Source organism: Salvelinus fontinalis, chromosome 41, assembly GCF_029448725.1.
Source record: "Salvelinus fontinalis isolate EN_2023a chromosome 41, ASM2944872v1, whole genome shotgun sequence".
Classification (NCBI taxonomy): Eukaryota; Metazoa; Chordata; class Actinopteri; order Salmoniformes; family Salmonidae; genus Salvelinus; species Salvelinus fontinalis.
In genome coordinates, this window is record NC_074705.1 from 23,648,758 (window position 1) to 23,672,647 (window position 23,890).

Below are 23,890 nucleotides of genomic sequence, written 5' to 3' on the forward strand. Positions count from 1 at the left end.
AGGCAGGAAATAGAGCTGATTGGGGATGTATTTAACCTGCCTAATATGAACCAGCACAGAAATCATGTTCAACAGAGAAAAAGAGGGTTTCACTATGACATCCATTGAAAAAAACTACTTTATTAAAACAAAGTTTATGTGAATAGTGAAGTAGCCCATGTAATAGGCTACTTCACTATTCTAACATGCAGTTGTCAGTACAGATAGAAGATAGTGGCCCAAATATCCTGTATGTCATTGTTAAATAATTGAATAAGAACTCCTATTGTTTAGAAATCCAAGTGTGTGCTCTATGCTAAATACAGCGGTGAGGACTTCCTGAAGCCAGCAGTGTCCTGATGGTAGGTCCCTGAAAGTGAGAGCTAGATTCATCTTAAAAAGCTGACACTGAGTGATGCTTCCCCCTCCACACACACAACTCAATTCGTTTTTTTGTCTCGTGCCAGAAAATAGAACATTCATTTAAAAGTTGGATGTAACAAGAAATCCACAATGATGAAGTATAATTTGTTGTTTTCACTTCAGGCTGAAGCTTTTGCTGCACTCATTGCAGTGATATTATGTATCCCTTTTGTGTGAGTGCTCATATGCAACTTCAAGCTTCCTTTATAACTAAAGCATTTGTCACATTCTTTGCACTGATGAGGTTTCTCCCCTGTGTGAACGCTCTGATGACGTCTTAAATGGCTTAATGCCATGTAACTTTTCCTGCATACAGGACAGCTGTATGGTCTCTGTCCTGTATGAACTCTCATATGAAATGTCAATTCTATCTTCTGGTTGAAAGCTTTTCCACAGTCTTCACACTGAAAGGATCTCTCCCCTGTGTGTATCCTTGTATGTCTGTCCAAGTCACACTTCCGACTGAAACATTTGCCACATTCTTTGCACTGATAAGATTTCTGTCCTGTGTGTATTCTCATATGCTGTTTCAGGTTACTCAGAACATTGAAACATCTACCACATTGTTTGCACTGATAAGATTTCTCCCCAGTGTGTATCCTTGAATGGATGGTCAAGTGTCCCTTACGTGTGAAGCTGTTGCCACATTGTTTACACTGATATGTTTTGTCCACTGCAGCAGAGCAGTCTGGAAGAACTGAAATGGGCTGATCACTGGTTGGTTCTGGTACTCTGTAGCCCTCTACATCAGGATCTGTTTTGATCTCTTCAGTTATGATGATAGGTAGAATACCCCTCTCTCCGTCATCCACAGTTTGGTTTTGGTAAAGATGTGAGGGCTGAGGTGGGTCCTCCTGACTGAGTCTGAGCTCCTGTTGTTCCTCTTTAATCTGTGTGGGTTCTGGGTCCTCCTGCCCCAGACTGGGGCTCCACTCCTGCTCACAGTTCTGCTGCTCAGGAGGAACGACTGGAGTGAGTTCCAGGAAGTCTGGAGGGAAACAAATATATTCAATCAATATTTTGAATTACTAAAAATTTGTTTGGAAGGCCTGTGCTTAAAAACAAGAGGATTTGTTGAATGGTCTACTACACTAGCTACAGCATGATTCAACAGAGCAATGTTGGCCAACTAAAGTTATGTTCAGGGTGTGCTATCCCAATATTATACATGTCTTACTAATTCATGAAATAATGAATGACGAGGTCTTTGGGCATTTCATAGTGACTGCATTCGAGATAACTCATGGTCCAATGACCACTAGCAGCATGTGTCCCAAGCCCAAAGCTAGAGTGCCTTCAGAAAGTATTCCCTTGACAGATTTAGTTGTGTTACAGCCTGAATTTAAAATATATTAAATTGAGATTGTGTCATTGGTCTGCACACAATACCCCATAATGTCAAAGTGGAATTATGTTTTGAGAAAAGTTTATAAATTAACTAAAAATGAAAAGCTGAAATGTCTTGAGTCAATTAGTATCCAACCTATTTGTTATGGCAAGCCTAAATAAGTTCAAGAATAGAAATTTGCTAAACTGTCATATGAAATTGTTTTAAGATGGTCATACTATATGGATCATTTAGCTATTTGATTTTTAATTGTAGGACGCCTTTAGGTATCAAAAGAAAATCTACAATTATTTGATAAAATATTGATTTTGGCCTTTACTACTAAAGCCCATTGAAACGTATTGAATAACAGAAATTGCAGAAACTGAATCGCCGTTTGCGTCGCTGATCAGTGAACAAAAACAGATTAAATCCAGTTTTTATATGCTATTCCGCTCCCCAAATCAAAATCTAATATGGACGCCAATGTTTTTCGGTTTATCATTATGGGGTATTGTGTGTAGATCGATGAGGATTTTGTTTTTTAAATCCATTTTAGAATAAGGCAGAAACATAACAAAATGTGGAAATCGTCAAGGGGTCTGAATACTTTCCGAATGCACTGTAAATGTGTTTAGCTATCCAGGACTAGGATGTAGATAGCTTCAGACGCGGACACGTGGGTCTACTACAGGTACAGTCATTGGACCATGAGTTCTCTAATGCAGTCGTTATGGAATGCCTTTCAGACCTCAGTCAGCATATCCAACCCGCTTGTAGTGGGGTGGGTTGCAGTAGGGTTGGACAGGCTTCCTACAGAGACGGCGCGAGATGTGGCTCGGAAAATGTCTCAATGCATTGATGAGAAATGCGTTGTAGGGTCATCCCTCCGCGGAGTTTTAATCTATGTGTGACAGTATAGCTTCCGTCCCTCTCCTCGCCACAACCTGGGCTCGAACCAGGGACCCTCGGCACACATCAACCACAGTCACTCAAGAAGCATCGTTACTCATCGCGCCACAAAAGCCGCAGCCCTTTGCAGAACAAGGGGAACAACTACTCCTACGTCTCAGATCGAGTGATGTAACCGACTGAAACACTATTAGCGCGTACCACCGCTAACTTGCTAGACATTTCACATCGGCTACATATGCAGGAAGACTGTCCGATCCCAGGTCAGCTGCAAACAGGTCGCATCTGCTGGCTATTTAAACCTCATTAGTTAATTAAATTAATATTGTATCAAATGTATAATATTGGGCTAAGAGTGCGCATATCACAACGTGCCACCTGAATTATCTAGTCTAGTGACGTTAAATATACAAATCTCGTATCACAACTGTAGCTCGCTATACACACCAACTTTGTGCAACTTTATCTCTGGTTTGATAACCATGGCCAACAGCCTCCGTAGACGCTCGTTCTCCTCTGCTGGACATAAGATTAGTTCCTGAAACTCTGCAATGGTCTTCTCCACGACCCCGAATATCTCCACAGCAGCCGCCGACAAACGCTCGGTGACAAACACATTCAACAACTGTAGTTTGGACATATTGGCGATCAAAGAAATGTTGAAACTTCTCTGTCTGCTTTGCCCTAGCAGATCTAATCTAGAACATATGTAAACAACGATGGACGGTGTGCTCCTTACACAACGCGATCGGTGAAAAACAGACTGCATTACAATAGCGCCACCTTCTGTCTTGGAGCATTTCATGGAAAACCAGTTACTGGATCATACCCCCAACACCAACGTGAGCTAAAATGTCTTCTTTGTTTCTAGCAGACTATACGGTGAATTGCTCGTTAAGATTTCTGTTGTCAATATATTCTGTAACAACGAGACGTTTTTTTCATGCCTCTGCATTGTCTCTTAGTGCCTTCTATTTAAACCATCATGTCCCAGGAGACACCAGTTGGGAGGAGGCCAAAGTTGACCCTAACCAGTAACACAGGCTTAGGGCCAGGGGTTGTATTCACAAAGGCCCCAATTCTAGGGATTAGAAATCCAGGGCTTGAAAACAAAAGTGTCAATGTATGCCAATGACTAAAATTACTCTGAAATCTGCAAATCTGGATCCCTGCACAGTCTCATTGAAGATCTTGATCCCTTTTCTATCCTCTCTGGACTTAAACCCAATTATGATAAGTGTACCTTATGTATTGGGTCGTTAAAAGACAACATTTTTACATGATCTTGTAGTTTACCTATAAAATGACCTGATGGTGAAGTAGACATACTTGATATTCATATCTCTAAAGATATCAATTAATTTACCACAAGAAATTTCAATAGAAAGTTAAGAAAAATAGAGAAGATTCTGCAACCATGGAGAGGTATACCTGTATATTTATGGACAAATCACATTGATTAACTCTAGTCCAATCTCCCTTTTACTGACTAATTTATGGCACAGGTCTACTCCAGATAACATGTTTTTACATCATATGAGCCAAAAATATTGCTAAGCCAGGTCAAATTAAAGGTGCCTATCCATATAATGAATATGAGTTTGGGCGACTGAAATTATTAAAAGATTCTGCATTTCTTCCCGCTCTGCTATCCAATATTTTGCTCCTCTCCACTCATACAGGAGTAATTTTCTATATTAATCATTTTTTAAATTGTGATTTTCCTACTTCCCGTGGCTATGCCTTTAAATATTAAAGCGTTACACCTCTCACTAAAAGCTTCAATCATACGTAAATTATACTTTAACCCAAACTGGATCTACAGTAGATTAGTAAGAAACGCTCAACCTTTGTTCAAAAATGACATTTTTGCGTTTATACAGATTACTAATTCTCATTTTCGATTAATTGAAAATGAAACTTTGTTCAAAGTATCGCCCTTTCAGTTAAATGCAACTAAATGTAATCGAAAATGTAATCTACATAATCCCCAAAAGTAATTATTTATCACGAGATGGCCACAGAATATAAATAGTCATCCTGCATACTCCAAGAAAGTAAATCTCCCCATTCTGGTAAAAATAGTTATTTATTTCTGAGGTGTACTCACATATTTAAGGTCAGAAGCTCAAGTACACAGTACAAATATGATACAAATATGACATATTTTACATGATGCATTTCCTATTCAACAAAACTTTATGAATAAGGCTTGAAATGACGTACAGTGTGCTTTTTAAATATAGTATAATCAAACTATAAGATTTCACCTTTGTTATAACTGTAAAATACATATTTGTGTGTCTAGTGTTTCATTTCATATGAATCGTGTCTGTCTATGACAAACAAACATTTTTATGTTTAAAATAAATGAATAATTTTAGATTAATGGCTATAAATCGATCTCTGAATGTGCTACAGTGATGAGCCACCACTGTTGGGCTATGGTGTAATGATTGCAGGCATGTGCTTTGTCGGTGGATGTGATGTAGGGTTCAGCCTGGAGTTGATGGACAGTCAGAAGTGAAAATGAAATAGTAGGAGGGACATCCCAGCTTCAAGGGGTTTCTATGTTCACATCCTACATCACACAGGCTCAGACAATATATGACTGTATCCGTGGGAACCTGGGCTATCGCTCAATGCAAGCCATTTTGATCTAGTGTCCACAGATTGATTTTTAAGTGAAAATGTTGGTCGGAACCAGTACCAGAACCACGCAGGTCCCCTAAACAGGGGTCTTTACATCTCTTGAGGTTTTCAACAAGTTATACACAGCTGGTTACAATTTCAGTTTTATCCTCCAGAAAAGATGGAACAAATATTACAACAAATATTATGGTTAAACTCAAATATACTGATTGATAAAAAATAATAATTCTTTATGGAACTTTTATAAAATCGTTTTATATTTATTAATGATATTATGAATAGGAATGGTGGAGTTATGTCACACATGCAAATATAAAAAAAAGATGGGAATTTTTGCTTTATCCAAAGTTACAATCAACTGATTGCAGAATTACCGCAAAAATGGAGGAGGCAAGTGGAAGGGGGAGAAAGTAGGGAATATGTTTGTCAGCATTATATTAAAGACCAAATTTGGGTGAAAAAAATCCGCATTAATAGACCAAATTTACCAGTTTCATTTGAGGACAAAAATGTTGACAGCTGCGCCATACAGATCGCAAAATAGCTGCGAAGAGATTGTCTATGTACCGATTCCATGGCACATCAGTGGCGGTTCTAGCTTGTATGACTCCCTGAGCGAACCCCCCTCCCTTCAGCCCCCCATCCCCCTTCAGTCCCCCCAACAACAACAAAAGCACCATTCTGCACTAACTGTAATTTATATTCAGACATTTGGAACAACACAAATAAATAATATTTAGTATAGTTTTATCTAGAAAGGATAACTTTGTTAATGTTTCTTATTTATTTGTTTATGAAATTCCCTGAGGAGGATGGTCCTCCCCTTCCTCCTCTGAGAAGCCTCCATTGATTTATTCTGGTATTGCCCCAATGTAGCTTGTTTCTGGTCACAGGTTCAGGAATGGCTGAACAATTAACATTAATTAAAAATTAATCTTACAAATAGCAGTGTTGGGTGATTTGGAATGCCATAGTCAATCAATCAACAACATAATAACACTCATAGGAAAGGTCTTAATCTTTAGCTCACAATCTGTGTATAGTATGCAAAATGAATGTAAAACATCACAACACAGTTGAAAAACAGCACTTGGAAATCAAAAGAGTGTGGTCTATGGAGATAAGTGGGATGCACTGAGAGTAGAGCTCTCAGTCCATGATCTGTAATGGTTATTACTGAAAACACTATGTCATGGAAATGCTTACATAGGGACACCTGAAGTCAATATTAAATTAATCATGGTTTATTGTCAGCGCACTGGAGAGGTTCTTACAAACTTAATGCACCATAGTGAACGTCTGTCAGATGCTCTAATGGGGCAGTCCCGTTTAGTTCACTTATAGACTGGTTACAGACACGTTACATAAGCATAGTTCATTGGGTTAGTTCCGGCATGTGTCTGGCACTGTCTCGTATCTTAACTTAAAGAACATATTCTGGGCGTTCTGCCAACTAGTCTAAAGGAGGAGGTCATAACGGCCCCTCTCATATCCTTACCAAGCACAGGCAGGAAGCAAGGATTGTTTATGACACCAAAGACAAGATGCACAAAGTAAGATTTCTACATAACTACATAATGTATACCGGAGATGTCTGATGACTATTTATTTCAAATGTAATGTGTGTACACTACCGGTCAAATGTTTTAGAACACCTACTCATTCAAGGGTTTTTCTTTAGTTTTACTATTTTCTACGTCGTGGAATAATAGTGAAGACATCAAAACTGTGAAATAACACATATGGAATTATGTAGTAACCAAAAAAGTATTAAACAAATCAAAATATATTTTATATTTGAGATTCTTCAAATAGCCACCCTTTGCCTTGATTACAGCTTTGCGCACTCTTGGCAAACTTTCAAACTAAAGGACAATTCTTGGCAGCAAAAAAACACATTTGAATAAATGTCGATTTTGACACTCTTATGTAGGTGTCTTAACCAGCCATAAAATAACGCAATATGTCACAACAGGTATAAATATATGGGTCATGGCAGGGTTATGACGATATTATGGACAGGTTATGACAAGTTATGTCAGCTATTATGACATATTTGTGACATGAATATGACCGTGTCATAACATGTTATGATGCTAGGTGTCAAGTAAAGTGTTAACAAAAAAACTGATGTAGGCTAATTAAATGGTTCTGGAGCTGGGGCACAGACTGAGCCGTGACAGTTTGAACCAAACCCATGGCGCAATATTTAGAATTTTGTCGACAGACTAGAATACATCGAAGAACGGGTTCAGAAAAAAGGGAAATGGATTTAAAAAAATAATATTTAGATGGCTTTCTTTCATTTACCCCTATTTTCTGAACCGTTTCTGAACTCGTTCTCTCAATGTATTCTAGTCTGTCGACAAAATTCTAATTGAAGGTACACTGTATTTAAAGGTATCACGGCTTAAGATAAATTACCTGAAAACCTTGCTGAATTAAAACTCAATGAGAACATCTGTTGGCCATCGGTTTTCAGCGGTTGAATTACATTTGTTCAGCGCACACAAAATAATCACGCCTGCAAAGCCCATTACGCCCGTTCATATGATAAGTCTGAATACCAACTACTGAGAAGTGGGTAAAAAAGGCATAATTTCCTAAATCGTAATCGGATCCAAAGCGTCTGAGTGGGAGTGCTGATCTAGTTATGCCTTGTCAATTATAATGAATGTACAGGGGCAATCTGATCCTAGATTAGCACTCATTTGAGGTGCTTTATGTCAATTATAATGAATGGGAAGGGGCGAACTGATCCTAGATCGGCCCTTATCTCAGACGCTTTATGAAAACGGTCCAGGATAGGGTTGGGGGTAAGAGGCAGGAAATAGAGCTGATAGAGGATGTATTAAACCTGCCTAGTATGAACCAGCACAGAAATCATGTTCAACAGAGGAAAATAGTGTTTCACTATGACATCCATTAAAAAACGACTTTATTAAAAGAAATGATTAGCTGCATTATTAACTGTCAACACAGATGTGATAGGCTACTTCAATATTCTAACATCAGTACAGATAGAAGATAGTGGCCCAAATATCCTGTATGTCATTGTTAAACAATTGAATAAGAACTCCTATTGTTTAGAAATCCAAATGTGTGCTCTGTGCTTGACACAGCAGTGAGGGCTTCCTTTATCTTTATTTGTAGACAATTCATTTAATTTTTTAAATTCTTTACACAAAACAACCAACGCATTAAAAACAAAAACACAAATACAGAGACATTTTTCCTCAAATCAGGGCTTCCTGAAGCCAGCAGTGTCCTCCTTCACCTTTTCCACATTTTGTTACATTGCAGCCTTATTCTAAAATGTATTAAATCTACACACAATACCCCATAATGACAAAGCGAAAACAGTTTAGAAAATGTTTGCAAATGTATTAAAAATAAAAAACAGATACCGTATTTACATAAGTATTCAGACCCTTTGCTATGAGACTGGGAATTGATCTCAGGTGCATCCTGTTTCCATTGATCATCCTTGATGTTTCTACAACTTCTACAATTCAATTGATTGTACTTGATTTGGAAAGGCACACCCCTGTCTATATAAGGTTCCGCAGTTGACAGTGCATGTCAAAGCAAAAACCAAGCTATGAGGTTGAAGGAATTGTCCGTAGAGCTCTGAGACAGGATTGTGTCGATGCAAAGATCTGGGAAAGGGTACCAAAAAAATTCTGCTCCATTGAAGGTCCTCAACAGCACAGTAGCCTCCAGCATTCTTAAATTGAAGAAGTTTGGAACCACCAAGACTCTTCCTAGTGCTGGCCGCCCGGCCAAACTGAGAAATCTGGGGAGGAGGGCCTTAGTCAGGGAGGTGACCAAGAACCTGATGGTCACTCTGTGGAGATGGGAGAACCTTCCAGAAGGACAACCATCTCTGCAGCACTCCACCAATCAGGCTTTTATGGTAGAATGGCCAGACGGAAGCCACTCCTCAGCGAAAGGCACATGGCAGCCCACTTGGAGTTTGCCAAAAGGCACCTAAAAGACTCTCAGACCATGAGAAACAAGATTCTCTGGTCTGATGAAACCAAGATTGAAATCTTTGGCCTGAATGCCAAGCATCACGTCTGGAGGAAACCTGGCACCATCCCTACGGTGAAGCATGGTGGTGGCAGCATCATGCTGTGGGATGTTTTTCAGCGGCAGGGACTGGGAGACTAGTCAGGATCGAGGCAAAGCTGAAAGGAAAAAGTCAAGGGGTCTGAATACTTTCTGAATGCACTGTAGGTCTCTGAAAGTGAGAGCTAGTTTCAGCTAAGAAATCTAATACTGACTGATGATTTTCACAACTCAATTTGTTTTGTCGTCAAGTGCCAGAAAACAGAACATAACATTAATTTACAAGTTGGATGTGAGAAGAAATCCACGATACAAAGTATCATTTGTTGTTTTCACTTTCACCTCAGGCTGAAGCTTTTGCTGTGCTCACTGCAGTAATATAATGTATACCCTTTAATGTGAGTGCTCATATGTGATGTATGGCTGTTTATAACCAAAGCTTTTGACACATTATTTGCACTGGTAAGATTTCTCCCGTGTGAACACACTGATGAAGTCTTAAGTAGCTTTCCATTGATAGGGATTCTCTCCTGTATGTATCCTTGTATGGCTGGTCAAGTTGCTCTTATGGTTAAACCTTTTACCACATTGTTTGCACTGATAGGGATTCTCTCCTGTGTGTGTCCTTGTGTGGACGGTCAAGTTGCTCTTCTGGTTAAACCTTTTGCCACATTGTTTGCACAGAAAAGGTTTCTCTCCTGTGTGTATCTTTAAATGCAAGGTCAAGTTTCCCTTACGTGTAAAGCTTTTGCCACATTGTTTACACCAATATGGTTTTTCCAGTGTAGCAGAGCAGTCTGGATGAACTGAAATTGGCTGATCACTGGTTGGTTCTGGTACTCTGTAGCCCTCTACATCAGGTTCTGTTTTGATCTCTTCAGTTATGATGATAGGTAGAGTGCTCCTCTCTCCATCATCCACAGTTTGGTTTTGGTAAAGATGTGAGGGCTGAGGTGAGTCCTCCTGACTGAGTCTGAGCTCCTGTTGTTCCTCTTTAATCTGTGTGGGTTCTGGGTCCTCCTGCCCCAGACTGGGGCTCCACTCCTGCTCACAGTTCTGCTGCTCAGGGGGAACAGAGGGAGTGAGTAGCTGGAAGCCTGGAGGGAAAAAAATATATTCAATCAATATTGACGTATCTTAATACAAAATCTGTACTTTTACTTGGAAGGCCTGTCTGTGCAAAAAAAAACAAGATGATTTGTTGTCTTGTCTACACTGATGGGAAACATGAACATGAGCTCCCTGAATTCCCTGTAAGGGTGAAGGAGGCCGAGATTTCCAGGATAAGAGCTGTCCAGTGTCTCTTATGCCGAGGCAGCCAAAAGAATGAAAGAAAGTGCTAGTGGGTCGGTTGCCATGGTGGATACACTGTAGTCTAGTCCCGTGGGTGCTGTTCGCCAGGTGCAGGGTCCAGATACCCTCGTCGTGAAAAAGGTGGACGTTTGGCATTTATTCTGGTTATCATTTATAGTTATAAACTGCACTGCCGGAGTGGATAAGAACTCAAGATTGATCGATATCATATCTGCAGCTGAACACCTCTTGGGATTGAAGGATGTCATGGACGAGGGGCTACACAGAGTACTGGCTGGAGCAGTTCCGTCCTGTCAGGTCCCCAGTAGGGTTCTGAGTGCATTTTGGATGACTGACGCTGTCTGCCCTAAAATCCCACTTTAGAAGAAGATTGGTAGCGTATCTAAAAGGTCCAATTAAATGAGAGATGCGCATGGTAATTTGTTGTATATAGGCTATGGCTACTTCGGGAATATGAACCCAGCATGCCCAGAAAAGGTGAAGAATTTATTCTACAATGGTTATGAAAAGTTGTATATAAATCCAATATTGTCTACTGAAGAAATGTGAAATGACAGTATTCAGACGTAAACGATAGAAGTAACCTACAGCTTAATAACCTGCGCTCCAGATCAGATGCATACTGCAAAATACTGCAAGTACTTCAAATACTGTAGCTTATCTATTGACTGCTGTGAAGTGGGTCTAATTAAACTAGAGATGGAACGAATGGTATCACTGTTGTAGGCCTATAGGCTACCTCGTGAGTATGAAACCATTGCAAAAAGGAGAGGAATTTATTATGCAATGAAATGAATAATAGCCTAGGAAATATACCTATTTCTAATTGTTTTAAAATGCAAAGATAAACAAATGAGACTTTCTCTCCTCACTAATGGCAAATTATTGCATCTTGATATTAACCCGTTTGTTATGAATAAGCCGTCCATCAGCCCCTTTTGCACAAAATACTAATCTACTTGCAATGCAATACTTCAACCACTAGAAACTGTGCGTGTGCATGGTCTAAAGTTTGCGGGAATGTGAGCACATTTTCACATCAACTTCAGTTTTTATAAATTCCAACTTTTATGTGGAAACTGGTGCACACGTTTTGGCGTACATTTTGCACGTACCCACGGTTTATAAATGAGGCCTCAGATCCAGCTGCTTTCGCAATGGTGACTATGAAAGAGCCATAGGATCTGACCGAATCTTACAGACAAAAGGTTATGAAACACAACAATAGCAAATTGCTGTGGACCTGTAAACAGATCGTTTGAATTGAATAGGGCCTGTTTTGCGTTGACTTTTTCTCAAACCTATGGTGCACTGCCCACGAATTCTAAAACAGTGTCTACTCAGAGTGGTAGCCATTTACGCAGTCACTTCATCCCTGCACACATGTACAAATTACCTCGACTAACCTGTACCCCTGGACATTGACTCGGTACCGGTACCCCCTGTATATAGCCTCGTTATTGTTATTTTATTACTTTTTATTATTCTTTTACTTTAGTTTATTTGGGAAATATGTTCTTAACTCTTCTTAAACTGCACTGTTGGTTAAGGGCTTGTAAGTAAGCATTTCACGGTAAGGTCTACACTTGTTGTATTCGGTGTTTGTGACAAATAAAGTTTGATTTGATTTAATACACACTTCAATGCATAAGATAAACTGTATGTTCAGCTGATATCACATTGGTGACTATGAGACATCCATAGGATCTGACTGAATATTACTGATTCTCCCCACACACAGTAACTGGAGTAAATTTGGGATGATATGAGAAGCTCAAATTTGAGTTTTTCCAAAATCTGTAGAAAAACAACTTTGTTTGAAGTCTGTGCTAGGTTTTAAAGCGCCTGTGGCAGTTCATCTGCCTGGGTTGCGTTCAGTACATAACAACTTAAAATTATGTTCAATTGAACGGATAAGGTTGGGTTGTGGGTTCAAAGAACGTACAAGACAAACCTTTCCGCAACATAGCAAACTTTCAAGCGAACTGAACACACCCCTGGTCGCTAGGCGGTATTACCTGATACATATGTGTAAACATGAGGGGATTCGATGCATGCTCCTGGTGTACCGGGTTAGCGTTGACTGCATTTGTTTTGGAACCGGGCTGCCTCCCGGTCGTGAGCCAGGTGCCCCGTTCTGGCCGATGAATAAAGCCTACATTGTAGAATAATAGTGAAGACATCAAAACTATGAAATAACACATATGGAATCATGTAGTAACCAAAAAAGTGTTCAACAAATCAAAATATATTTTAGATTCTTCAAAGTAGCCACCCTTTGCCTTGATGACAGCTTTGCACACTCTTGGCATTCTCTCAACCAGCTTCACCTGGAATGCTTTTCCAACAGTCTTGAAGGAGTTCCCACATATGCTGAACACTTGTTGGCTGCTTTTCCTCCACTCTGTGGTACAACTCATTCCAAACCATCTCAACTGGGTTGAGGTCGGTTGATTGTGGAGGCCAGGGCAGGGCATCTGATGCAGCACTCCATCACTCTCCTTCTTGCTCAAATAGCCCTTACACAGCCTGGAGGTGTGTTGCATCATTGTCCTGTTGAAAAAACAATGATAGTCCCACGAAGCACAAACCAGATGGGATGGCATATCGCTGTGGTAGCCATGCTGGTTGCCTTGAATTCTAAATAAGTCACCGACAGGGTCACCAGCAAAGTACCCCACACCATCACACCTCTTCCATGCTTCACGGTGGGAATCACATATGCAGAGATCATCCATCTTTAGTAGTGGTTTCTTTGCAGCAATTCGATCATGAAGGTCTGATTCACGCAGTCTCCTCTGAGCAGTTGGTGATGATATGTGTCTGTTACTTGAACTCTGTGAAGCATTTATTTGGGCTGGTAGCTGTAATGAACTTATCCTCTGCAGCAGAGGTAACTCTGGGTCTTCCTTTCCTGTGGCAGTCCTCATGCTAGCCAGTTTCATCATAACGCTTGATGGTTTTTGCGACTGCACTTAAAAAATAAAAATTGTTTTACCCTCTTTTTCTAGTGGTTAGACAGTAGTTACTGTCACTGATGCACAGCGCGCATCCAACCCGGAAGCCAGCCGCACCAATGTGTCAGAGGTAACACCGTACACCTAGCGACCTGGTCAGCGTGCACTGCTCCCGGCCCTCCACAGGAGTCACTAGTGCGCGATGAGACAAGGATATCCCTACCGGCCAAACCCTCCCTAACCCGGACAACGCTAGGCCAATTGTGCGTCGCCCCATGAACCTCCTGGTCGCGGACGGCTGCGACAGTCTGGGCTCGAACCCAGAGTCTCTGGTGGCACAGCTGCGATGCAGTACCTTAGACCACTGCACCACCCGGGAGACCCCTTCGACTGCACTTTAAGAAACTTTCAAAGTTGTGACATTTTCCACATTTACTGACCTTCATGTCTTAAAGTAATGATGGACTGTCGTTTGTCATTGCTTATTTGCGCTGTTCTTGCCATAATATGGACTTGGTCTTTTACCAAATAGGGTTATCTTCTGTATACACCCCTACCTTGTCACAACACATCCGATTGTCTCAAACGCATTAAGAAGGAAGTAAATTCCACAAATTAACAATGCACACCTGTTAATTGAAATGCATTTCAGGTGACTACCTCATGAAGCTGGTTGAGAGAATGCCAAGAGTGTGCAAAGCTGTCATAAAGGCAAAGGGAGGCTACTTTGAATCATGTCAAATATATCTTGATTTGTTTAACACTTTTTTGGTTACTACATGATTCCATATGTATTATTTCATAGTTTTGATGTCTTCACTATTATTCTACAATGTAGAAAATAGTAAAAAATAAAGAAAAAGCCTTGAATGCGTAGGTGTCTCCAAACTTTTGACTGGTACTTTATATTTTATGGAGAAGAGATGTTGAATGTTCCTAAATGATGCACCATGCTCCATTTTTGACAATATTACCGAGCAGCGCAGATTACCATTCAATTTGACCATTCAATTTGAGTAGCCCGGGCTAGCGGTTCAACGCGAGCAGGTTAATCCCCTCAGTCTGAAATCGCAAAAAGTCGTCCATCCCCATATGGTCACTGCCCTCTGGCCACCATAATCAAAACTTTTTCAACTATTCGTTCCGTTTCCGTTAAATTCAACGTTACACCCCTTTCTGTCTACACTACAGCACGTGATTCAATGAAGCAACGTTGGCAAACCAGGGGTGTATTCCTTACGCCGATTCTGTTGCTAAACGCTTCTTAGACGGAAGCAAACGGAACGAAACGGGAAGGGATCTACCTGAATTTGTTTAATAGAAATTCTCATTTTGATCTTTTTGCACTAATGATTACTCCCCTGAGTTGCGGTCAGAGTGAGAATTGCACAACGTGCCACAAAAATTGTCTAGTATCATTATTCTACAAGTAAAATATTGTTATAACTCGAACGTTAACTCGCTACAGACCTGTTCTGTATAACTGTATCTCTGATTTGATAATCATGTCCATCTCCCGCCGTAGACGCTCGTTCTCCTCTGCTGAACGGAATATTTCTTCCCGATACTCTGCTATAGTCTTCTCTACCGCCCCGAATATCTCCACAGCAGCCGCGGATAAACGCTCGGTGACGAATACATTCAGCAACTGTAGTTTGGACATATTGGCGAGTGCAATGAAAGTCTATCTGTTGTTTTATCAAATAAATGTTGAAACGTCTTTCTGCTTCAGCCTAGCGGGTTTACGCTACCTAGTAGATACCTTTGCAAACAACAATGTCACGTGTTGTGTTTTCTATTCATCAACCGCGGACGGTGTAAGACTGCATTACATTAGCGCCACCTGATGTCTTGGAGCACGTCAAACCACGTCCGGAGTCCGTAAATGAACTGGGTCAAGTTTGAGCTGGATTTTCCCTCCAGGCAAGCAATAGAGCATGTCGTCTATACGGAGAACAGTGTGTGCTCTGTTGTAGACAGCCGTGAGGACTTCCTGAAGCTAACAGCGTCCTGGAGGGCAGGTCCCTGAGTCAGAGCTAGATTCAGTTTACAGATCTGATAGACTAATGCTTTTCCCTCTCCACAAATTACACAATTTGTACTGTTATCAATTGCCAGAAAACATAATATAAAACGTATTCACAAGTTGGATGTGTCAAGAAATTCACAATGACAAAGTATGAATTTATTGTTTTAACTTCAGATTCACTTCAGGTTAAGCTTTAATGTCACCCCTTTTGTGAGTGATTATATAAGACTTCAAGTTTCCTTTCAAACTAAAGTATTTGCCACATTATTTGCACTGGTAGGAGATCTCCCATGTGAACACGCTGATGACATCTTAGATACACTATATATACATGAGTATGTGGACACCCCTTCAAATTAGTGGATTTGGCTGTTTCAGCCACACCCATTGCTGACAATTGTATAAAATCGAGCACAAAGCCATGCAATCTCCTTAGACACACATTGGCAGTAGAATGACCTTACTGAAGAGCTCATAGGATTCCACCTTTCCAACAAATTTCTGCCCTGCTAGAGCTGCCCTGGTCTATTGAAAGTGCTGTTATTGTGAAGTGGAAACATATAGGAGCAACAAAGACTCAGCCGCCAAGTGGTAGGCCACACAAGCTCACAGAACGGGACCGCTGAAACGCGTAACACATACAAATAGTCTGTCCACGGTTGCAACACTCACTACCGAGTTCCAAACTGCCTCTGGAGCTTCATGAGATGGGTTTCCATGGCCGAGCAGTCGCACACAAGCCTATGATCACCATGCGCAATGCCAAGCTTCAGCTGCAGTGGTGTAAAGCTCGCCGCCATTAGAGTTTGGACCAGTGGAAACGCATTCTCTGGAGTGATGAATCACGCTTCACCATCTGGAAGTCTTAAGGACAAATCTGTGTTTGGAGGATGCCAGGAGAACGCTGAATGCCCCAATGTATAGTGCCAACTGTAAAGTTCAGTGGAGGAATAATGGTCTGGGGCTGTTCTTCATGGTTTGGACTAGGCCCCTTAGTTCCAGTGAAGGGAAATCTTAACGCTACAGCATACAATGATATTCTAGACGATTCTGTGCTTCCAAATTTGTGGCAACAGTTTGGGGAAGGCCCTTTACTGTTTCAGCATGACAATGCCCCCGTGCACAAAGCGAGGTCCATACATAAATGGTTTGTCGAGATCAGTGTGGAAGAACTTGACTGGCCTGCACAGAGCCCTGACATCAACCCCATCGAACACCTTTGAGATGAATTGGAGCGCTGACTTTGAGTCAGGCCTAATCGCCCAACATCAGTGCCCGACCACACTAATCCTCGTGGCTGAATGGAAGCAAGTCCCCACGGCAATGTTCCAACATCTAGTGGAAAACCTTCCTAGAAGAGTTGAGGCTTTTATAACAGCAAGGGGGAACCAATTCCAAATTAATGCCCATGATTTTGGAATGAGATGTTCGACGAGCATGTGTCCACAAACTTTTGGTCATGTAGTGTACCTTAACGCGATGTAACTTTTCCTGCATACAGGACAGCTACTATATATGGTCTCTCCCTTGTATGAACTCTCATATGCAATGTCAATTCTATCTTCTGGTTGAAGGCTTTCCCAGTCTTTGCACTGACATGGTCTCTCCCGTATGTGTATCCTTGAATGGATGGTCAAGTGTCCCTTACATGTGAAGCTGTTGCCACATTGTTTACACTGACAGACGTTTTTGTGAGAAGACCGATGTCACATGGTCTGACAAACACCACTCTAGCTCTGCCACCGTTTACCACAAATGCGGAAGTGCAACATAGGCGGATTGAGAAGCATCCGATGCAAAAAAAAACATCTCTTGCTTAAACTGACAGATTTTTATTATGTTACTTAGATTGTCAATGGACTCTAGGGGGTTACACTGGAAAGGTAGTTTGTTTCCTGGATTATGTCAAAACAAATGTGATCGGCTACATCAATATTCTAACATGCAGCTGTCAGTACAGATGTGATAGTGGCCCAAATGTCTCGTATGTCATTGTTAAACAATTGAACAAGAACTCCTGTTGTTTAGAAAGATGAGATTAGAAAACGTTTTGGTCCATTAAGTTTGCACAGAATGGAAAAGTGTCTTTGGCGCTCTGGCTTACATGAAATGGATGAAAACATACACATTACATGAAGTATTTACATGTTGGTTATCTTATTTAGAATTGTCACTGCGGAGGGGATTTCTCCAGCCATTCTTCCGGGCGAGTGGCACCTTTCATCTCCGACCAGACAGCATTTGGAAGGATACATGCAGTGGGCGGGCGTGGTCGTTGAAGACCTGGAGTGCTTTCCTTGTAATGTTCTGTGTGTACAGTTCTTGCAGTTGTGGCTGTTTTGCTGCTGATTATTTTGCTGACAACTTTTGCCAGTTTACTCCTGTCCCTGAACGAGAGGTTCCCAATTCCCATACCAGGTGGAGATGAAGGTGAGAACACTCTCGAATAGGGATCTTTATATCATGGTCAGTGTGTGTTTGCTTGCATTATTCCGCATCTTACCACCAAGGCATAGTTCTTTAGTCTTGGTGAAATGGACGTCATTGAAGCTATTGTCAAAACATGTCACGAGGTCATCAATTAACTGGGAGAAACTTGAGCTGGATTTGCCATCCAGGCAAGCAACCAGAGCCATGTCGTCGGCATACAGGTATTTGATGAAGGTGAGCTCACTGTTTTTGCATACAGTTGTTATTTGTGTATACGGAGAACAGGAGTGTGTGCTCTGCTAGATGGAGCTGTGAGGACTTCCTGAAGCCAGCAGTGTCCTGGAGGGTAGGTCCCTGAAACTGAGCGCTAGATTCAGTTTACCAAACAGATACTGACTGGTGATTTCCCCTCAACACACATTACTCAATTTGTTCTGTTGTTAATTGCCAGAAAACAGAACATAATTATTCAGAAGTTGGACGTATTAAGAAATACGACAAAGTATTAATTTGTTGTTTTCATTTCAGGCTATTATTACACTCAGTGCAGTAATATCATTTATGCCCTTTAGTATGAGTGCTCATATGTGATGTTAGGCGATGTTTATAACCAAAGCATTTGTAACATTCTTTGCACTGGTAAGGTTTCTCCCCTGTGTGAACACGCTGATGACGTATTAAATAGCTTAATGCAATGTAACCTTTCCTGCATACAGGACAGCTATATGGTCTCTCTCCTGTATGAGCTCTCATGTGCAATGTCAATTCTATCTTCTGGTTGAAGGCTTTGCCACAGTCTTTGCACTGATATGGTCTCTCCCCTGTATGTATCCTTGAATGGACTGTCAAGCTTCCCTTCTGGCTAAACCTTTTGCCACATTGTTTACACTGATATGGATTCTCTCCTGTGTGTACCCTTGTATGTCTGTCCAAGTCACCTTTCTGGTTAAACCATTTGTCACATTGTTTGCACAGATAAGATTTCTCTCCTGTGTGTGTTCTTGAATGGATGGTCAAGTGTCCCTTACGTGTAAAGCTTTTGCCACATTGTCTACACTGATATAGTTTCTCCACTGCAGCAGAGCAGTCTGGATGAACTGAAATGGGCTGATCACTGGTTAGTTCTGGTACTCTGTAGCCCTCTACATCAGGTTCTGTTTTGATCTCTTCAGTTATGATGATAGGTAGAATACCCCTCTCTCTGTCATCCACAGTTTGGTTTTGGTAAAGATGTGAGGGCTGAGGTGGGTCCTTCTGACTGAGTCTGAGCTCCTGTTGTTCTTTAATCTGTGTGGGTTCTGGGTCCTCCTGCCCCAGACTGGGGTTCCACTCCTGCTCACAGTAATGATTTTCAGGGGGAACGGCGGGAGTGAGTAGCTGGAAGTCTGGAGGGGAAAAAATATATTCAATCAATATAGACTTATCTTAATATCTGTCATTTTGTTAGGAAGGCCTCTCTGTGCTCAAAAATAAAACGAGTTTGTTGACTAGTCTACACTACAGCACGGAAAAGGCTATACTGACACTCCTGACCTACAAAAATATATTTAATTTCACAATTAGTTCAAATTAGGTTAAATTTATGGTCATGATTAAGGTAAGGGTCAGTTTTAGATTTTGGTTACTTGTTTACAGGACAGGAGTGTCCTTATAGCCGGTACCCCAGCACGTGACTTAACAAAGCAATGTTGGAGAATCAGGAGTTGCATTCAAGGGTGCGCATAGCCAGAGAGGAAGAGGGATTCCACTAGTTACCACAGCCACAGTCAAAATTGGCAAAATTGTGAAAACAAACATTTGCTTCTTGATCTTAATTTAAGGTGTGGTTAAGGTTAGGTTTAACATTTTCAGATACATTTTTGAAATAGGCTGGATTTGTGGCTGTGGTAACTAGTATCGACCGAGGAAGATACAAAGCTCTTTGGCATGGGAGAGGTAATACGGACATGCCTGGTGCACAAAATTGATGACGTATGTGGGGCAGCGAGAGTTGAGTGGAGACAAACGGATTCTGTTCAGTCAGTCACCGTAACTAGCTCTCTTGTTGTTTTCGTAAAGGGTCGCCAAAAGACCTATGGGAACTCCTTCCCCCTTCACGTGATCTGACTGAGATGATTTAATGTGATGAATTTGAAACTTTTCTGCCAAAGTTGGAACTTGTGAGAATGAATCTGAACAACCAACAACCATGGATTCCCACAAGGAGAATAAGGTGAGGAAACAGTCCACGTCAGTCAGGCCTATCTTTTTAAAGAATCACAATTTATTTAAATCTATAGTTTAGTAAAATAAGTAGTTTTGTTGTGATCACAAGAAAATCTTAACTCAAACTCAGGTAAAGAGTGCCACAGTCAGGCAGAAAAATCGGAATGCTCTTAGTTTCCCTGGCTGATATGGCTGCTACTTAGAAATACTACAACAGTAAATCATTTGATGACAGTCACTGCTATAAACCTTTCTCCAATATAACCGCATAGTTTACACAGACCCACCGCGGACCTTTGACAAATACATCTCTGTGTGAAAAGGTGTCCCATGGTCTGTTTTTGTCAACGAGCTCAATGTATTCCAAACACGGGTGGTAACCAGATGATCCCACTAATTCAGGTAGTAAACGTTAGTACAGTACAGTGCATTCGGAAAGTATTCAGACCCATTGACTTTTTCCACATTGTTACGTTACAGCCTTATTCTAAGATGGATTCAATTGTTTTTTCCCGCTCATCAATCTACACAAAATACCCCATAATGAAAAAAAAGGAAATATCACATTACATAATTATTCAGACCCTTTACTCAGTACTTTGTTGAGGCGCTTTTGGCAGCGAATACAGCCTTGAGTCTTGTTGGGTATGAAGCTAGAAGCTTGGCACAGCTGTATTTGGGGAGTTTCTCCCATTCTTCTCTGCATATCCTCTCATGATCTGTCAGGTTGGATGGGGAGCGTCGCTGCACAGCTATTCTCAGGTCTCTCCAGAGATGTTCAAATCGGGTTCAAGCCCGGGCTCTGGCCGGACCACTCAAGGACATTCAGAGACTTGTCTCAAAGCCACTCCTGCGTTGGCTTGGCTGTGTGCTTAGTGTCGTTATCCTGTTGGAAGGTGAATCTTTGCCCCAGTCTGAGGTCCTGAGCGGTCTGGAGCAGGTTTTCATCAAGGATCTCTCTGTACTTTGCTCCGTTCATCTTCCCCTCAATCCTGACTAGTCTTCCTGTCGCTGAAAAAACATCCCCACAGTATGATGCTGCCACTACCATGCTTCACCGTAGGGATGGTGCCAGGTTTCCTCCAGATGTAACGCTTGGCATTCAGGCCAAAGAGAATCCTTTAGGTGCCTTTTGGCAAACTCCAAGTGGGCTGTCATGTGCCTTTTACTGAGTAGTGGCATCCGTCTGGCCACTCTACCATAAAGGCCTGATTGGCAGAGCGCTGCAGAGAATAGTTGTCCTTCTGGAAGGTTCTCCTATCTCCACAGAGGAACTCTGGAGCTCTGTCAGTGACCATCGGGTCTTGGTCACCTCCCTGACCAAGGCTCTTCTCCCCTGATTGCTCAGTTTAGCCAGGTGGCCAGCTCTAGGAAGAGTCTTGGTGGTTCCAAACATCTTCCATTTAAGAATGATGGAGGCCACTGTGTTCTAGGGGACCTTCAAATGCTGCAGAAAGGTTTTGGTACCCTTCCCCAGATCTGTGCTTCGACACAATCCTGTCTCGGAGCTCTACGGACAATTCCTTCGACCTCATGGCTTGGTTTTTGCTCGGGCATCCACTGTCAACTGTGGGACCTTATATAGACAGGTGTGTGCCTTTCCAAATAATGTCCAATCAATTGAATTTACCACATGTGGACTCCAATCAAGTTGTAGAAACATCTCAAGGATGATCAATGGAAACAGGATGCACCTGAGCTCAATTTCGAGTCTAATACCAAAGGGTCTGTATACTTATGTAAATAAGTAAATGTAAAATGTATAACCTGTTTTCGCTGTGTCATTATGGGCTATTGTGTGTATATTTGAGGGTAAAATAAAATTGTATCCATTTTAGAAGAAGGCTGTAATGTAACAAAATGTGGAAGGGGTTTGAATAGATTCCCGAATGCACTGTATATTCCATTTACTAGTCAAAGATATTTAACTTAAGTCAAAGACGAAATTAACTGCAACACACTGGTCTCAAATATATTAGCATTACTAGGCTACACTTTACCATGGCGGACCAAATGTACGGCTCTTTTTCATATTAAAATGTGTTCCAGTGCAACATACATAGTTTTCAACCACTGGTACGTGGGTCTTTGAAATAAGCATTTGTAACGCAGTATTCCAACGGATCGAGTTTTTAATTCGTTACGTTAGCTGATTGGCAGGTCACGGTGAAATCTAGAATGATGACCAATAATACAAGTTATTTCTCCCTTGCCCATGGAAATAAATGCGGTCGTTGACAGCTAGCCAGCATAAGCTAGTCTCACCAGGACGACTGACTGAACCGAATCCATTCGTCTCCACTCGACATACGTCCTCAATTTGGGCACAAGGCATGTCCGTATAGCTTATCCCCTTCGGCATAACACAACGTGCCACATGCATCTAGTCTATTAACTAGTCTACATGTCAAATATCATTACAACAACTGCATTACGCTACAAACCTGCTCTGTGTAACGTTATTTCTGGTTTGTTAGCCATGTCCAACAGCCTCCGTAGACGCTCATTCGCCTCTGCTGAACGGCAGATTTCTTCCTGATACTCTGCTATAATCTTCTCCACGACCACGAATATCTCCACAGAAGCTGCTGACAAACGCTCGGTGACGAACACATTCAACAACTGTAGTTTAGACATATTGGCGATGGTTATGAAAGTCGAGCTGTTCGTTTTATTATAGAAATGTTGGTTGAAACCTCTCTCTCTGATTCTGCGTACCAGCTGATAGCGACCTTGTTGTTGTTTCATTAAAGTCGGTCGGTGAAAAAATACTTCATTACAATAGCGCCACCTGCCGTATTGGAGCATTTCATGGAAAACCATTGTTGTCAGTCAGTATATTCCAAAATATTTTATGTTAAGGTACGAGATCTTTGAGCCACATTACATGGACCAAGTTTGCCCTCAGTTTCAATATGGGTCCCAACCAGACAAAACACCACTTTTTTTTCATGCCTTTGCCTTGTCCTTTAGTGGTAAGGTCATGGTAAGGTCGGCAGCTTTTGTATTTGGCGCATGTGACAAATAACATTTGATTTGAAATTAAACCTTTTGGGCGACACGACCAAATTCACTTAGAAATGTTAGTTTTTGATCTGTCATTCTCATTGAAAGCAAATATTTTACTTTCAGTTTTGTACAACAGCTTCAAATAGCTGAAATTACAATGTTTTTGGTTATGGAAAATGAATTTCAGTGGTTTAGATGGTACAGTGACTCTCTACTCTATACTTGCTTGTTTTGTCACAAACTTAAATTAGCCGAACTATTACAATTTTAGCAACCAATAAATGGCGGAGCGATTTCTGCATAGTGCACCCACAAAGTTTCTAACATCTTGAACACACCTACAGCGTTATTGGGCAAAATGGTACGCAGCATCATCTGGATATGTGTGCAATAAAAGTTTAACTTTCACCTTCTGCTACCATTTCCTTCAAGGCATCTACACATACAATTTGATGCATACGTTCGATAAATCCAATTTGTGCACCACGCAGAAACGCACTGCAACGCAATGCTGCAAGGCAAACGCAGTGTTCCATTGGAATTTAATGTAGTTCTGGTGTACCACCATGCCAAACCACTGTT

At 41.2% G+C, this 23,890-nt stretch overlaps 3 protein-coding genes across 3 annotated transcripts; all 3 read right to left on the minus strand.

Annotated features, from left to right (window-relative positions):
* Positions 1–106: 106 nt before the first annotated feature.
* LOC129840335 (zinc finger and SCAN domain-containing protein 31-like) lies at positions 107–3,410 on the minus strand. Its single transcript, XM_055908134.1, has 2 exons — positions 3,089–3,410; positions 107–1,390 (listed from the first exon to the last, which is right to left on the minus strand). The coding sequence occupies exons 1-2, from the start codon at positions 3,408–3,410 to the stop codon at positions 522–524; spliced, it is 1,191 nt and encodes a 396-aa protein (XP_055764109.1). The 3' UTR covers positions 107–521.
* A 3,111-nt stretch (positions 3,411–6,521) lies between these two features.
* Positions 6,522–15,491, minus strand: LOC129840510 (zinc finger protein 569-like). The gene is made up of 2 exons (XM_055908429.1): positions 15,106–15,491; positions 6,522–10,461 (listed from the first exon to the last, which is right to left on the minus strand). The coding sequence occupies exons 1-2, from the start codon at positions 15,296–15,298 to the stop codon at positions 9,863–9,865; spliced, it is 792 nt and encodes a 263-aa protein (XP_055764404.1). The 5' UTR covers positions 15,299–15,491; the 3' UTR covers positions 6,522–9,862.
* A 1,989-nt stretch (positions 15,492–17,480) lies between these two features.
* LOC129840532 (zinc finger protein 184-like) lies at positions 17,481–23,137 on the minus strand. Its single transcript, XM_055908464.1, has 2 exons — positions 22,744–23,137; positions 17,481–19,479 (listed from the first exon to the last, which is right to left on the minus strand). The coding sequence occupies exons 1-2, from the start codon at positions 23,120–23,122 to the stop codon at positions 18,650–18,652; spliced, it is 1,209 nt and encodes a 402-aa protein (XP_055764439.1). The 5' UTR covers positions 23,123–23,137; the 3' UTR covers positions 17,481–18,649.
* Between the last annotated feature and the right edge of the window lie 753 nt (positions 23,138–23,890).

Bases quoted from the DNA above. Each gene is read 5' to 3' on its own strand.
- LOC129840335 (XM_055908134.1), bottom strand. From the start codon at position 3,410: ATGCAGTCTGTTTTTCACCGATCGCGTTGTGTAAGGAGCACACCGTCC. The intron at 1,391-3,088 runs GTGTGTATAGCG...GTTTCCCTCCAG, and splicing joins GATAAAGTTGCACAAAGTTG to ACTTCCTGGAACTCACTCCA.
- LOC129840510 (XM_055908429.1), bottom strand. From the start codon at position 15,298: ATGTCCAAACTACAGTTGCTGAATGTATTCGTCACCGAGCGTTTATCC. The intron at 10,462-15,105 runs GTCTGTAGCGAG...TTTTCCCTCCAG, and splicing joins GATACAGTTATACAGAACAG to GCTTCCAGCTACTCACTCCC.
- LOC129840532 (XM_055908464.1), bottom strand. From the start codon at position 23,122: ATGGTTTTCCATGAAATGCTCCAATACGGCAGGTGGCGCTATTGTAAT. The intron at 19,480-22,743 runs GTTTGTAGCGTA...TTTCCCCTCCAG, and splicing joins AATAACGTTACACAGAGCAG to ACTTCCAGCTACTCACTCCC.